The sequence below is a fragment of the Chanos chanos genome, chromosome 6 (genome assembly GCF_902362185.1).
Source record: "Chanos chanos chromosome 6, fChaCha1.1, whole genome shotgun sequence".
Classification (NCBI taxonomy): Eukaryota; Metazoa; Chordata; class Actinopteri; order Gonorynchiformes; family Chanidae; genus Chanos; species Chanos chanos.
Window position 1 is genome coordinate 30,399,994 of NC_044500.1, and position 15,266 is coordinate 30,415,259.

The window sequence follows — 15,266 nt, forward strand, 5'->3', positions numbered from 1 at the left end:
CTCATCCTTCCCCCACTCCAGGGCATGTCTGACTGAGTGACGAACTTGTGCCCCAGTTTCAGTCAGTGGTGGCCAGCAGTTACCTTACCTTCTGCCCTGTGAAGAACACTGTCTCTGCCGCCAGGAAGATTCTCCTAACCTAACCTAACCTAACCTCATGCCACAATCTGTCTGTAGGTTTTAAGGATAATATCAAATGCAACACTGAAAATATTATTCAGTTCAGCCTTGGAAGATCACACCACTAAATGGTTAGAGAATATCAAAAGTGTTCCTGTTTTCTGAAACATCAATGTATTCTTTTGTGTTGCCTTGCCCTACTAGACAGAGTGATGGGGTGCTTGAAATGTTATTTACACTTTGATCCTGGTCGTAAAAGCTTGTTGCTTTTTTAACGTTTCCATTGATTTCTTTGTGGCTTTTCTGACCAGTCTGCTTCCAGCACACTCTTCTTCATTGATCTGCCCCCTAACATTTTCTCCAAAGTTCTCTTTAAAGGGACGTGTCCCTCATTTTTACTCTTTGCTTTGAAATACACTCCCAGTGAACTTACTGAAACTGCCATTTTATATTCTCTGATCATTATAGTTTTAACACAGGTGGAAACCTCTTAAGGGCTTGTTTACACAAGCTGAAGACTGATAGTCGGCTTGTAAAATTTTTAGAATATTTCCCTTGGAAACTGTGTGTGTCACACGTGGTGAAATATGGAGTTTTTTAAGAGCTGGCCTTGTGTATAGTGTCTTCAGCACAAAATAACTTGGCTATGATTTGTTCATATTCTCTGTAATATCCATCAGACATGTCATTACTGTCAGTGATAATCATAGCATTATATTCCTATCAGCTTTGTAAAGCCACCTGCCACTCCTCACTTCCCTCATGACCAATGTGCATTATGTCAAATAAATATGGCTTGTTTGGTCTAAGTTTCACTCAGGGATCTCCATTTTGTGGAACCAAGTTACTCATGCATCTGTCAATGAGTTTCACAGTGGCATGGACTGCTATGTCATTGCAGTGTAGAGAATTTGAAAAAGACCTTCTCTGAGAACACACTTTGCCTTTATGCTGCAGTGCATTATTGCATTCTAACTTGACATGCCCTTATTGGTTTGTGCAGGAGTAGTTTTTTTCTGAATTGTTACATGCCAGTTTCTGTCATGTTTTCTTTTTGTATGACACAGGACTGTATCCAAAGATACAGAATGGGTTAAATCAAATCCCCCCCCCCCCCTCCTTTGAATTCCCAGTCTGGAGTGTTCAGTTACCTGTAACCATATAGCTCACACAGTCACACAGCTGTTGCCTCAGCTGAGGTGTGTGAAGCTAGCACATGCTTCCTCTGACACACGTGAAGGTAATCTCTGAATTTTTCAACACTATGAGTAGTTTAATATTGTCATATACAATTGTGTAGGACCGCGTAGGTGCCAAACTGTCAGGGACAATGGCTGAATGGAAAAGAGATCCGGTCGATACCAATGCCCAAGAGTATGTGGCACGTGGCAACACAGCTGGGTTTCAACCAGCAAATCCCACAAGGCATGTGCTGTAGCCGTGTGTACCACGGTGGAGCTGATGAAACTGAATTTTTAAATCGGAGTAGCTTCACTGTATATGGGTTGAGTACACCTTCTGTCTGCCTTTTGTGGTATCCACAGTATATTGGTATCAGTGAGTTAAAATAGATGTAAAATGTTGAAATCGGAGTAGATCTTTTCTTAAAATTCAAATGAAGCTTTTTGTTTTCAATGGAAATATTATTTTTAAAACTATAAAAAGGTCAGTCAGAATGCCTCTTTATTTTGTGAGATCAGCCAACAATTTTTTCCTCCCGTCTTTCCTTCTGAAAGATCTTAGAGGTATTAAAGTTTTTTTTTTTTATTTATTTTGGACAATTTCCACAGCTATGATATGTTGCTAAGGAATAAGATTTCAATGAATGCTAACACTGTGTATAGTTGATACCAGTGTACTCGTGGTACGTCAAAGCTACAAGAGCAGAAGCAGCAGTTCTGACCTGTGTGTGTGTGTGTGTGTGTGTGTGTGTGTGACTCAGTGTCTTAACACCACTGAGCACACAGGTGTTTGTGTAGGAGCGTGTTGTGCAGTTGTTTGTGTGTTAGACCTCCTTCAAAATGTCAGTCCTTGCTCTTTTCTCTCTGTTTTTTATTTTCCATCTGTGGATCCATTCTGTCATTATTCCTCTCCAGCCGCCTCTTTCCCTCATAAGATTCATCACTCCAAAGACCTGGTAAAGTGTGGCCATACAAGGCTTTGCTTTGCAGTTCAGGACTTCTAAAAAAAAATATGAGTTTGGACAAAGATTAGTAAAAAAAAATAGCCTACCTGTACTCCACACTAAATGAAACACCAGCTGTGATTTTGCCTGGTCTTTGTTGATCTGTTTTTAAGGATGGGATTTTTAATCAGCGTGATTTTGTTTTCTCGGTATTTCTGCATTAATTATTTGATCATATAACTCAATTTTAATATGTCTTAAAATCACATAGACAAGATAAATTACAAAATTATCTTCTCGTCCAAGTGCAATTTTCATACTTCAAAAATGAGCCGAAGAAATTTCAGAGCAAAAATATATGAGCCCTTTCCCTAATTCAGCTGATTTGTAATTTGAATGAATACCATCATTTTTGTCCCCCCGACAAGACTTTTAGAACATCAAAAAATAGTCAGTGCTTTAATATATACAATAATAAATGGTATGACTTAATAGATATAATTTATCATCAGGGTCTACTTTCCATTCATGTAGGACTTAAAAAAAAAGCGTACAGTTCACTAAAGCAATAGAATTGTCCCTGAGGAGAAAATAAAGGCATGCAGAGTGCTAATGGAAATCCAGGCCTCTCCCTCAGTGACAAGTCAATGAGTACAGCCATGCTTAGTCCAGGTTGCATTCAAACCATGCCATCTGATGGGCAAGCTGCCCTCAATTTTATGTGTGTGTGTTTGTGGTGTATGTGTTTGTTCTTGACGCACACGTGTGGTTATGTGGGTGTATGCAAGGGTTCGCACAAGGGAGGCAGCTCCAGACTCCAGACTGTCACCTATCTAAACTCTCCGCCGCATCTTGACGGACAGCTGGTTGCCTGGCCGAGGCGATGAAATCAACTTCCTGGTATTCTGGCGGTCATTATTAATTCATTTCTTCGTTCTCCATCGATCCTCACCTCCTGTTGAGTTAATGAGTTCTAGACACTCCACCTTTGTAGAGCCCAGTATGAGGAACCAATTAAGCAGCCCTAATGCCCAAGCCACCCTGAGTACTTATTACTCTAGTCACTGGTTTCCTAACTCACACAGAGAAAAAGACTTTCACAGTCCCTTTTCCCAGTCAGTGGACCTCAGGAAAGGGACTAAAGAGAATAGAATAGTACTCATTTTTGGTCTAGCAAGTCAATGTAAATTTGTCTGCCACCTTGACTGTTGTCAGAGGTCAGTCTGCTATTCGAATTGTAAGATATTTCAAAATTTTCTTTAACATATCAATACCATTAACCTTAAATTGGCTGTTAAGGCTGTCATCCAATCCTACAACACTAGCTTCCCACGGTGACCGTTCAACATCGTCTATCATGACATGTATTTTCCTGCTCATGCCCTCGCTAGTCTCCCTCACTAGTCTCCCTCCCGTTCCAGTCAGGAATCACCTTGCTATGTTGAGCATTTTTTTCCCATTCCTTTCTTTTTTCTGTCTTTCTTTTTTTTTTTTTTTTTTTTAATTCAGTCTCTCATCTCATATCAGTTCATTTCTTCTTTAATTCGGTGACACTACGTCAACAATACTAGTCATTTTCCCCCCATTCCTCTGCTTTAACTTGTCCCTTAATTCCACTGCTGATGCTTTTAAAAAATGTAAAAAAAAATTCCTTTACTGTACAATACGGAAGGCAGGACTTCAGTCTCTGAACTCATAAAAAGTTCCTCTTTTTGCTCTGGGGTGCCATTTTATGAATGATACTTCCAGAAAGATGGGGTTGGATGCTTAGCATTATATAGGATTTTTGGGGAATAAATTGTGCTCTCATTATGCTTCTCATTAACGCACGCTCATTTACAAAAAGGTGGCATTCATCTTGTTCACGTGGGTCATTTATAACAGTTTTATTATGATGTGAGCATTTTCTTAATTTGACATTTCAAGCTCATGCAAGGTCACCTCAACAAACAAACAAAAAGGAATTGCAAGAAAGTGAAGATACGAATATGAAAATGTTCTTTCATTAGCTCATGAGTGAAACACGGCCACCACAGCTTCCTTAGCTACCTTTAGTCTTTGAAATGTTATTGGTGTTCCCTGAGTTTGAACTGAGCCCTGTCTTTTTTTGGTCAGTTTCATTTACTAGTTTGCTATTGCAGACCAGTTAGTTAGTTCATCAGAATTGCGATTCTTAATGACCGTCGGACTTAATCTTTCAACCTTATTTCCTGTGGATAGGATTTTTTTGACTACCAGCCAATTCCCTTAGATAACTCTAGAAAACTTGTAAGCAGGCTTACAATGTGGAAAAGTCAATGTGAAATAATGTGTTGTATTTTTAGCACAATGACATTTGAAAGTGGGCCAATCTGAGGAACCTACAGAGCACAACCATTGAAATTTTCCTAGAAAACTGTAGAGAAACACATTCAGAGTATGTGTTTAGGGCAGGACACACTTTGTTCAGTTATTCTTTTGAATGTTTTGCCTTCCAACAGAATGCAGAGGGCTACAATATGAGTATTCCAATGCCGGGTCACCCTGTCAACTTCTCTGAGGTGACGATGGAGCAGGCGCGACGAGACGTGGAGCAGCTAGAACAGCTCATCTCTGCCCACGATGTCGTCTTCCTACTGATGGACACTCGTGAGAGCCGCTGGCTACCCACTGTCATTGCTGCCAGCCAAAGAAAAGTACTGCACTCGATTCTGTGCAATTTATCTGTTTCCTTTATTGTCTACCTTCACTGAGAACCAGTTTAGCAATGCAGATGCAACAGCGACACCAGAATAGTTCAGTTTTCTGTGACAGACAGTTATGTGTGTTGGTCCCTTCTGTAGAGCATGTGTCCTAAATGCAGTACTTGTGAAATTGCTAGCTTACGCAATTTGATAGCAAGTTGAAATTGCTACCATTGGGTAATTTTTGAGTTTCCCTTTTACTAATTTGCTCAGATTTGAAATGTCAGACACGGTGTACACCTCAGAGTTTTACTGTGCATCTTAGAATCTTTTGTGTGTGTGTGTGTGTGTGTGTGTGTGTGTGTGTGTGTGTGTGTGTAGAACTTAAAAAATTAAGGTAAGGATTGTCGAATGTTGACGGATAATAATAATATAATGAAATAGGTAGAACAGATGAAATATGGATATGTGAAAACTCTGTGAAAGGTCAGTGAGGAATTGTCATATGATGTTGGCTATAATGAGCCTTTACTGTTAGAGCATAAGAATATGACAGCACACAGCATGAGGTCAGCTGTGGGGGGAAAAAAAAATAGCTGTCATAGAATCTTCTGAAAATACTGCACATGTTTGGTTATTAGCTTATTTAAAAAGAAGTTAATGGCTTACTGTTTGAAAATAAATCTTTTTTAAATTAGGATCTGGTTTGCGTAACAGACTGCTTTACCAACCTGCAATTTGTATTTGTGACTTAATGTTTCTGAGCTCTTTTTAGTTGTAAATTATCCACACAAGATGTCCAAAGCGGAAAAAGACCACTTTTGTTGTTCAGTTTATCTGTGATTTTCATCATGCAGTTTGATTCAAATTTTGAGTTGTATTTTGTTTACCATTTTATGCTGCTAGTAAAAAGCATTCTGTCCTGCATTTCTCCATCTTCAGCTCATAGTCAACGCCGCCCTGGGTTTTGACACATTTGTTGTGATGAGGCATGGCCTGAAGAAACCCAAAACAACGTCCGAATCTGAAGACTCCAGCCCTTCATCAGCTCCCTCCACATCCGATTCCTCCTCTTCCTCCACACCAGGAGTCACTACAGTTCCCGGTATGCACAACTTGACAGTGTGTACAGGTGGTTCACTTTGATGTGTTTTCTGTTTGCCCAAGGTCTTCAAAAAAAAAAACTCCTTTTAAGAAGCACTTGTCATTTTACAGATTGTGTCAAAACACCAAGGTCACACTGAATGTTATCTGGCAATCTGTCAAAGAGAAAAGGATTTACACAATGACTGCTTGCACTACTTCACTTTGATTTCAGAGATAATAACAGCCATTGTGTTATTTCTGTGCAATCCATTGAAATCCATTTACAGGGGCCTCTCTGTTTTCCAACATACCCGGACACCGTCTGGGCTGCTACTTCTGCAATGATGTGGTTGCACCGGGAGACGTGAGTTTCTCATCTGTACACACAATTATGTTTTGTTTTTGTATTTATATTTTGTATGTTGTTTTTATGCAAATAAAATGAAACACAAAAAGATATACAATTTAAAGAAAAGACTGAAATCTAAATATGAACAATTAGAAATTGAATGTGTTCCAAAATGTGAAATACAGTATCAGTGTCTGGTGTGTGAGTGTGTGTGTGTGTGTGTGTGTGTGTGTGTGTGTGTGTGTTTGTGTAAACCTTTCATTGCCATTTCACACGAGATCTCAAGTATGTCGGGCTCTTGTGATTAGAGTGTCTCTCAAAAGACCTCATTGATTTTTAATGTGTTTCCAGTTCTCATATGACCTTTTACTCCTGTAAGGAGATTCAGTACTAGTTCACTTCTCAAATGTCATTGCAAAGCTCAGTCTCAGTTTTATTTCATAATACTACACTGAAATGAAAGTGATAAGAGATTCAGACTGTGTAAACCACTGTGGAAATATGCTGAAATATGCTGTTATGTTTCATTTTGGCTCTCCACATTCTGCAATACTGCTGTTTCTTTTCTTGTTTTATTCAACAGTATAAATATATCAAGTGAAAGTTAGCCGTTACCTGTTAGCTGTTTGACTGGCACTCACCCTTTTTGTCATCCCCTTCCTAGTCTACAAGGGACAGGACATTAGACCAGCAGTGCACTGTCAGCCGTCCTGGTCTTGCCATGATAGCTGGAGCATTGGCAGTGGAGCTGATGGTGTCCATACTGCAGCACCCAGAGGGGTAAATCCTGCTGTCTCCTTTTTCACATTTTTATTCTCGGGTGTAATTCAAAATACAGGTAACCGCCACAATAAGAGAGGCACCGAGATACAGTGTTTTAAAAGGGTGTCAAACCACCACTGCCGCTCAGAACAGTTTCGGTTGCACCTCAGCGTAGATACCAGAGGTGTAATAGAAAATGGCTGTGAATTTACTGGAGACTAAGGGATTTGAGTGGACTTTAACTAGGAGAATGTACTCTGTACTGTAACAGAGCCATCAAGACGTTTCACTGTGGGGAAAGAGGCACGCACACTCGGAGCTTTCCTTTAGCATGCGCCACACATACTCTCATCAGGCTTGTGGGGAACAGGTTGTAGGATGGAAGGATGACCCCATGGCATCTGTCCGCTGCTCACTCAAGTGGTCTTCCATTTTACAGTTACCTGTGTTCCTACAATAGGTATATCAGATCTGTGATAGTGTATTTCAAGGAAACAACTTTCCCTATCTCAAGCCAACTCTTTAATTTACATATTACCCCACACGGAGTTCAAACAGTTTTCAAAGTTTGTTCTTATTAATACTTGGAGCTGGCAGTAAAAAAAAAAAAAAAAAAATCAAAACACAAGTCAAATTCACTTTCTGCCCACATGCTACATGAGCAGCCTGACAGATTGATCTCAAGTGCAGTTTTTTTTTTTTCAACTAATTTTTAGCACTGGACGTACTGAGAGAGTCATTTTGTTCTTTTCTGTTTGTAAGGCAGGTGTTCTTTTTCAAACCATCACGGTTGGCACTTTAAATAGTCTGCACACTGTGTGGATTAGTTCTGAAATTGGTTAGCGGTTACTATATATTTCACATGTTGAATTTCAGAATTTAGCACCAGGCCCAGCTGAAAAGTAAGCACACTGGGAATCGAAAATCTCAGAATTAGCTTTCCATTTAAAACAGAAAAACAATAGAAAATAGAAGCAGTCTACCCCAAAATAACAAAACCCTTCTGTATATGGAAGAGTGTTTTGAGTGTCAAAAAAAAAAAAAAAATACAGTTTAAAAATCTTGATAATATTTCCAAACACAGAAAAACAAAAGACCAATTAGAAGAAAGCCAGTGTTTATGCCTCTTCTTTAATAATTCCCACTGTAAATAAGAGAATACGGGATTCTTCCTTGTGTTTACTGCCATTGAAAGTTGAAAAGGTTTAAACTAAATGGCCTTCCACTGCCCTACATAGCTCTGGTGTCCTACTATGAGGCTCTTGAGATGCATTAAGCTGTTATGAAGGAAACCTCTGCAAGACCTGGATAAAAAGCTTAGGAAAGAGAACAACAAGAAACATCGGATGAACAGTAATGCACAATTGCAGGAAATTTCATACTGCCAGAAAAGTTTTACCTTTTGGATCTCTTGGATTTCCAGGTATAGACTGGTGTATCAGCGCTCTGATGATTCAGCCATGTAATTTTGAAGTAAATTGTTATATGTCATGGCACCCTGGAATTGTGCCTCTCACTCTCTCAGACTAAAAGTGAAGAGAAATGGTGCTTTCTTGGGCACATAGCTGAATTTACTCAAAGACTTGGGTGACAGAAGGCTAAAAAAGAATTTTTGGTACATTTTCCAGGTATCTTATTTGAGGATTTTTGCCTTTTTGGCTCATTTTTAAGGCAAAAGATTGTAGAACAGATGTTGGGCCTGAATCCAACTGCTATAAAAGTTCGACGTAGTTATCATTTGTTTGGGAAATGTTATTTTTTTGCAAAGCTTTTGATCTGAGCCCTTTGGCCTTATTAAATCATCATCTGCCTACATTTTGTGGATGGTAGAGACTGTAAGAGACAGTCTCTGTAATTATTTGTAGTACTCCTAAACACTGATAATTTCTGAACTTCTCTCTTCATCTCTCTCCCTCTATTTGTCTTTCTGTATGTACCTCTCTCCCTCTGTCTTTTTCTCTATCAGGGGTTACGCGGTGGCCAGCAGCAGTGATGATAGGATGAATGAGCCTCCAACCTCACTTGGCCTCGTACCTCATCAGGTCAGTTTTTCGGAGCCTTCCCCAAACTCCACCTCCTGGTACTTATTCAAAGCCATGACTGATTAGAACCTTACCTTTCCCTTGATTTCCCCCTTTGTTGTGAGTGTGGTTTTCATAGAAAAATGCACCGCATTCCCAAAGGGACCAAGTCCAGCTGTCTGTCCTGCATGTCAACCATTGCTAGCCTGACTCAAGACTTGCCCTTAGGACACTTCCTGTGTTGTTCATCCACTTCAGCAGCCAGCTTACATAATCAGTTCAAAATTTCCTCTATTGGTTGTGCGGAACATGGCGGCCGTGTCATTAGAACAGCTTGAGAGAAGGAGGGAGAATGATTTTTTTTTTTTTTCTATACGTGTGGAACAACTCATTTCTATGCCTCACATCAATTTGGGCCAATTAGCTGCGGAAGCAGCAATCATGGCGATTGTAGCTGGAAGTGCCTGTGTATTGGGATAGGATGAAGATGGCTATGAGTGGAGGCTCTTAGGAAAAGCTTTTTATTTGGCTTAATAACCGTGCACACACACTGGGGAGGAGCAGGCACGTGACGCTGAATCATGCGTCAGGCACTGAGTGCTTGAGCGCCATGATGTGGATGCGTTAGGAAAAAACAGCATTAAAAAAAAAAAAAAAGATTTTTAGAGATGCTCCTTGGTAACGTTGTATGTAACCTAGAAAAGATGCTGTTGTGTTCTCTCACAACCATTAAAATAAGCAGTTGCATAACAGAATCCTGGCCTTTATGTCCACAAGTGTCATAAAACACACATGAAAATATACACACAGTGGTCACGCATGAGTCAAAGGTGACCTTGAATAGCTCTCTACAGATGTACTCTGCTGTGTTTTCTGAATGAGTGTCTGGAGAGACGGCTAGCTTTTGCCTTACAAATAAAGCAGGGAAAGGGGGTGAATCGGCGTGCTAATCTGCAGTGAATAGCGTTCCCTGAAACTCTCGTCTCGCTGAGGGCTGTTGTCCTAGTTTTGTTTGTTTTGGCGTCATTGGCAGGATACGAGGGGATACTTAACTAGTTCTTAGCTCCACTGGGTGAGAGAGTAAGACAGATGGAGTTTTCCAGACCCACTAAGGGATGTTTCCGCCCTCCAAGACGCAGAACAGCCTGCTTACTCTTCTGCTGTCTGCCTAGACCGAATCTGATAGAGGCAGATTTGTATTTTAACATAATACTTTTTATCTGCTGGAGTAAACTGTTTTTTGCTCTGTTTCTGAACATTATGCTTGTTCTTTGGCAGTGATGGGCATGCTCACAGGCCATTAGTGACTCAAGGACTTGCACAGATGTGCACTTATGAAGAGGTGATGCTTAACCGTGGTGCCGTGGCAACTGCCGTAGGGTGCGACAGAATCTTGAGTTTGTTATTTAAAGGGCCGTTGGCAATGAAATGGATCATTCTGGTTTCTGTACTTCTGTACATTCTGAGTACTCATTTTTATACCCAAATCACTTTGACCCATTTTCTATCATCACACTGAACACACTGTTACTCACATGTAGGAGGAAAAAAATAGTCTCAGCTATAGAATTGATGGGAGTTCATCTTTTCAGTTATTTTTTTTGTAACCAGCCACTTCATGATGCTGGTATTTGTGTTAATCTCTCAGATTTTCCTTGGAGTATTATCTTTAGTTGAGAAATATCTGTAACATAAGCATTGCTACCAGAATGTTATTCTTGGTCTCATCACCTAACGTTTTTATACCCCGTATGTGAATCAGATAGAGTTGCACACATTTTTACTGAAGCATCACAACGCACTAGTATATGCTTTCCCACATCTCTGACTGTCAAGTGAATGTAGAAAATCACGCTCCAGGACGTCTTTCCTACGGAGTCCCAGCACAGCAAACTACTTAGCTAAGGCTCGGCACAGCGCGGGGGGTTAATGACGAGCACGGGGATATCAAACTGTACCGATCTGGGTTATTAACTATACAGCATTACCAGCGGCACTACTCCCCGGCTTACAAATAATGTCATCTGCCCAAGACGACCTCTAACTGCAAAACGTGAGCCTTCGCGCATAACCCGATTAATTGGAAAATTGCGTGAGCAGGGGCTGTGCCCTGTGCACGAAAGCCACGTGAGCTATTAGCGGAAGGGGATGGGAGGCATAACGCCATCTTTATATTCTTTAACTTTGCATATTCCCCCCCCCCCCCCACACCAGATTATCGTGTTCTGCTGCTCGGAGTCGCATCGCGCAGTATTAGCGTCACAGCAGATTTGTGTTGACAGGATGGTACACTATCTGAGAATGGATGTCAGGGTCTGCACATCCTTCTGCTTGTCTTATGAGTCCGTAAGGGTGGGGCCTCATCTCAGTCGCAAATCCACACTGCCCCCTGTTGTCTTTAGGTTGCCACTGAACAGCTTTATGACTCAGCAGCGTGTGTAGGAAAATGGCTCGGATCCACGACTGCAGTTTCCCCACTTTGACAGTCCGTCTGAAGTGACCTTTTCGCTTAATTTGAACACAATGACACAGTTTTCCTCGAGAGACCAAGCAGAGAAGCTGTAGGACACTTTTCACAGAGTGATACGCATTACTGGGGCACACATCTATCTTCAGAAAAGAGAAATTTCAGAATAATTAGAAGGTAAATCGAACAATGACTGTGCAAATGACAAATGAAAAATGACGGCAGATGAAAGCAGTGAGGCCCGGTTTCTTCAGAGCAACGTCATCCTTTGCTGCTGTGTTATTCACTGAAGCTGGAATGCACTTAGTGGTCAAGTTGAGCTCCCTAATCTAATGAACACATAATGGAAATCCCACAGGATCGCTTCTGAGACACACTCATAAAATGTTAAGCAGTTTAAATTTGTACCAATGCACATCATGTAATAATGAGGAATGCAGTGGTTATTTTCTGAAAAAGAAAAATAGTGTGTATGTATATGTATGTGTATGTATACACACACACACACACACACACACACAGACACACACACACACACACACACACACACACATATATATATTGTGTATGTATGTATATGTGTGTGTGTGTGTGTGTATGTATGTATGATTCACCAAAATAATCCAAGATGTGTTTTATAGCATGAAAACAGTTTTAATATGTTCATTTCTTGTTTTGTGTCATGTTGGAGTATTCATGTTGCAAAACTTTTGTGATATTGTGAATGCTTTCCTCTCGATTTTGATCTTTTGGATGTTTTGGCTAGTGGAACACGCAGTTATTAACATGAATGATCGAAGCACTGGAGTATATGCTTGTTCTGTTGACAGGGGAAATAAAATCATGTTTTTCAGCAGACCATCAACAGCATTTTATATATTTATTTACTTATTTACTTTTATCTCCTCTGTAACAGGAATTTTTGCCTAAACTATATTTTATTCTCGTAGCTCCTCTGATGATGTGTAACGCATCAACAGCCACTTAATTCCTCTCAGTCTTACTGCAGGTATTTTTTTTTCTCCACTCTCTCCCTTATCTCCCTGCTGGGGCCTGTCTTTCATTTGCTTTTCAATTAAGTTGAACCACCAACAGTAAGTACCGAAGAACAAGGCAGAGCCTTCTCGGAGTTTTACGGAGTGACAGCCACCAGGGAGACCACAGTACAACGGTGTAATTGAAGGCAACGCTCTTTGTAATTTTGCCTGCCGTATTTGCGTCATAGGAAAGCGCGCTGCCATGACTTTATGACCGGTGTGATGAGAAATCTACAGAGCCTGTGTGTGTTACTTTCTTTTATGGCCTGCTCTGTGTTTCTATAGGAGAGCCAGTCTAAGCTGTGGTGGCTTATACCTTCTCTGGCTTTTTTCTTTGTTCTTGCCGTTGTGGTTGTTGTTTTCGATCTGTTTATTGAGCTACACGTTGCCTTTTTATTTACATAGCTGTATTCAATCAGAATTGTAATGTTCAGATTAAAAATGTGTTTAACAGTGATAGTGTAAAGTTTTGCTGGATGGAAGATTTCAAGCTCAAGGAAGAACGCTGACAGCCTTCGTCCTCCAGGTGGCACTGTGGTCAAAAAAAAATATTACAGTTGAGGTTATATTTCCCACTGGGAAGACCTGAAATTAATGGCTCTGTTTAACTTTACAGATCCGAGGATTCCTGTCAAGATTTGACAATGTTCTTCCAGCAAGTCTGGCATTCGACAAATGCACTGCCTGCTCACCAATAGTAAGTTCTACCCTAACTGTAAACGCTTGGCTTTGTAGACTCTTATATCTTTTTATAACCCACGTTAGTCATGGAACTAAAAAATGACCAGCATTGAAAGTTACTACACCGCACTGTATTCCAACTACAAGGTTTTTCATCCCAAAAGTGTATTCAGGTATGTTTTTGCTAAAGCACAACCGTTTCAGCTGAACCGAGACTTTGTGATGTTAAACAGAGATAAACGATTTGAGTGGATAAACCTTTAGATGAAAAAGGATTAACAGACTACTGGTGCATAATCAGAAATGTCTGCCTTTGAATAGTATGGCAGCGGTTCATGTGTAATTCCAATCATACACTCAACAGAAATGTGCTCTCCCTCATTCACTCTGTTAGACACTGTTGACATTTTGCCTGGGAATATTTCGGATGTCTGAGAGTCACAACTGCACCATCTAAATAGAAGGGGAATTGCAGGTTAAATTATACATCTGAGTTAGAGGGGCCATATGGTTTCAGTTAGGGGCCAGTTGCTTGTTGATGTCACTGTCGTATGTGAGTAATTAGGCCTGAATTGAAGTGTTTTTTCCCCGGGGACACACTGGTGTTGACTGGTTCACGTCCCATAAATCAGGGCAAAGCTCCCTCAATCTCTTCTACATGTGTGGATGCGGTCTCGCTCTCTCTCTCCTTCTCTCCCCCGCACACACACACACACACAGAAACAATCACACTTCTCTAGGTTTTTTTTGCTCTTGTATAAATACAGCACTAATCCAAATGTAGGTTTTTTTTTTGTTTTTTTTTGTACCACCCCCATACACACGGAATACTGGCACTATAGACACACTACTCTCTCAGTGTAGGTTAGTAGGTTGGTTTCACCAGCACTCACATTTACATTAGTCATGTTACATTAGTCCTGCTTCACTCTGCTGCAGGGCTCAATGAGATGAGGAGGAAAAGTCTACATCTGTCTCTCTCTCTCTCTCTCTTCCCCCACTTTCTGTCCTTCCCCCAATCTCCTCTTTCTGAGCTGCTTCACAGTCATAAAAAGGTCATAAAATGCCTCAGACCCTGGACTTTCATGTCCGAATGCCATGGAGAAAGGTGAGTCATGTGTTAGGCCAGCTTTTAAGGTGCCTTTTTGACCCTCACCTTTCAAGTAGCTACAAAGAATACACTTCTTAAATAATCAACATCCTTTGCATCTGAGTGTCTAAATCACAAGTTGTATTAAAGTCATTTAAGTAGATGAGTGCTGAAGTTAAGTGATGTTTTCATTGTCTACATTCACAAGGTTTTTTTTAACCGTTTCTGGGTTCAGTTATACCTACATATTGATGTAACTGTTTGCGAAAAGTCATTATTTCGATACCATTTTGGGCTTTTGGGTTACAAAATAGAGCTGTGTAAGTGAGGCACAAATCGATATATGATGGATTGAATCATTTGCCTCTTGCAGTGCAGGAGCCAACGCAGCCAATAGCATTAATGAAAGCATTTGGATTGGCCGAGAGTCTTGAATCTGGCTTCTGTCTCTCCAATGTGTAATAGTAGTGTTGCACTCAGTGTCAGCTGTGTGTGACCAGGATACCATGGAAACAAAACAATTCAGCTGTAGGCAGACAAGGGCTTGTAAATTTAGGGGCTTTCTCTTTTATTTTTTTCCCCTACCTCAACGAAGACGGTCTGAAACAACAATTCTGCTATATAAATCACTGCAGTCCACGTGCTTCAGTTAGCAGCCAGAAAGTCTCTGATGAGTACTGAGCGTGTTTTAAAACAGACTTTTGTTTAACAAATTAAGTATTTCAAGATTAGAAGCCTGCATAAACTTAGACTCGCAGAAGATGTTATGTTTGTTGAGATTTGTTTAAAGAACATTCAATACCTGTAATAATATGAACATTCAGAAACAGCTGTCAATCTATTTTATGTGATGGAAGTTTGGATG

At 40.4% G+C, this 15,266-nt stretch overlaps 1 protein-coding gene across 1 annotated transcript in view; it reads left to right on the forward strand.

Moving 5' to 3' along the window:
- Positions 1 to 15,266, forward strand: part of atg7 (ATG7 autophagy related 7 homolog (S. cerevisiae)) — a 43,700-nt gene that overhangs the window by 6,955 nt on the left and 21,479 nt on the right. The window contains 6 exon segments of the mRNA XM_030777485.1: positions 4,726 to 4,920; positions 5,851 to 5,924; positions 6,229 to 6,358; positions 7,008 to 7,123; positions 9,072 to 9,147; positions 13,247 to 13,327. Coding sequence (XP_030633345.1) covers positions 4,726 to 4,920; positions 5,851 to 5,924; positions 6,229 to 6,358; positions 7,008 to 7,123; positions 9,072 to 9,147; positions 13,247 to 13,327 — 672 coding nt within the window.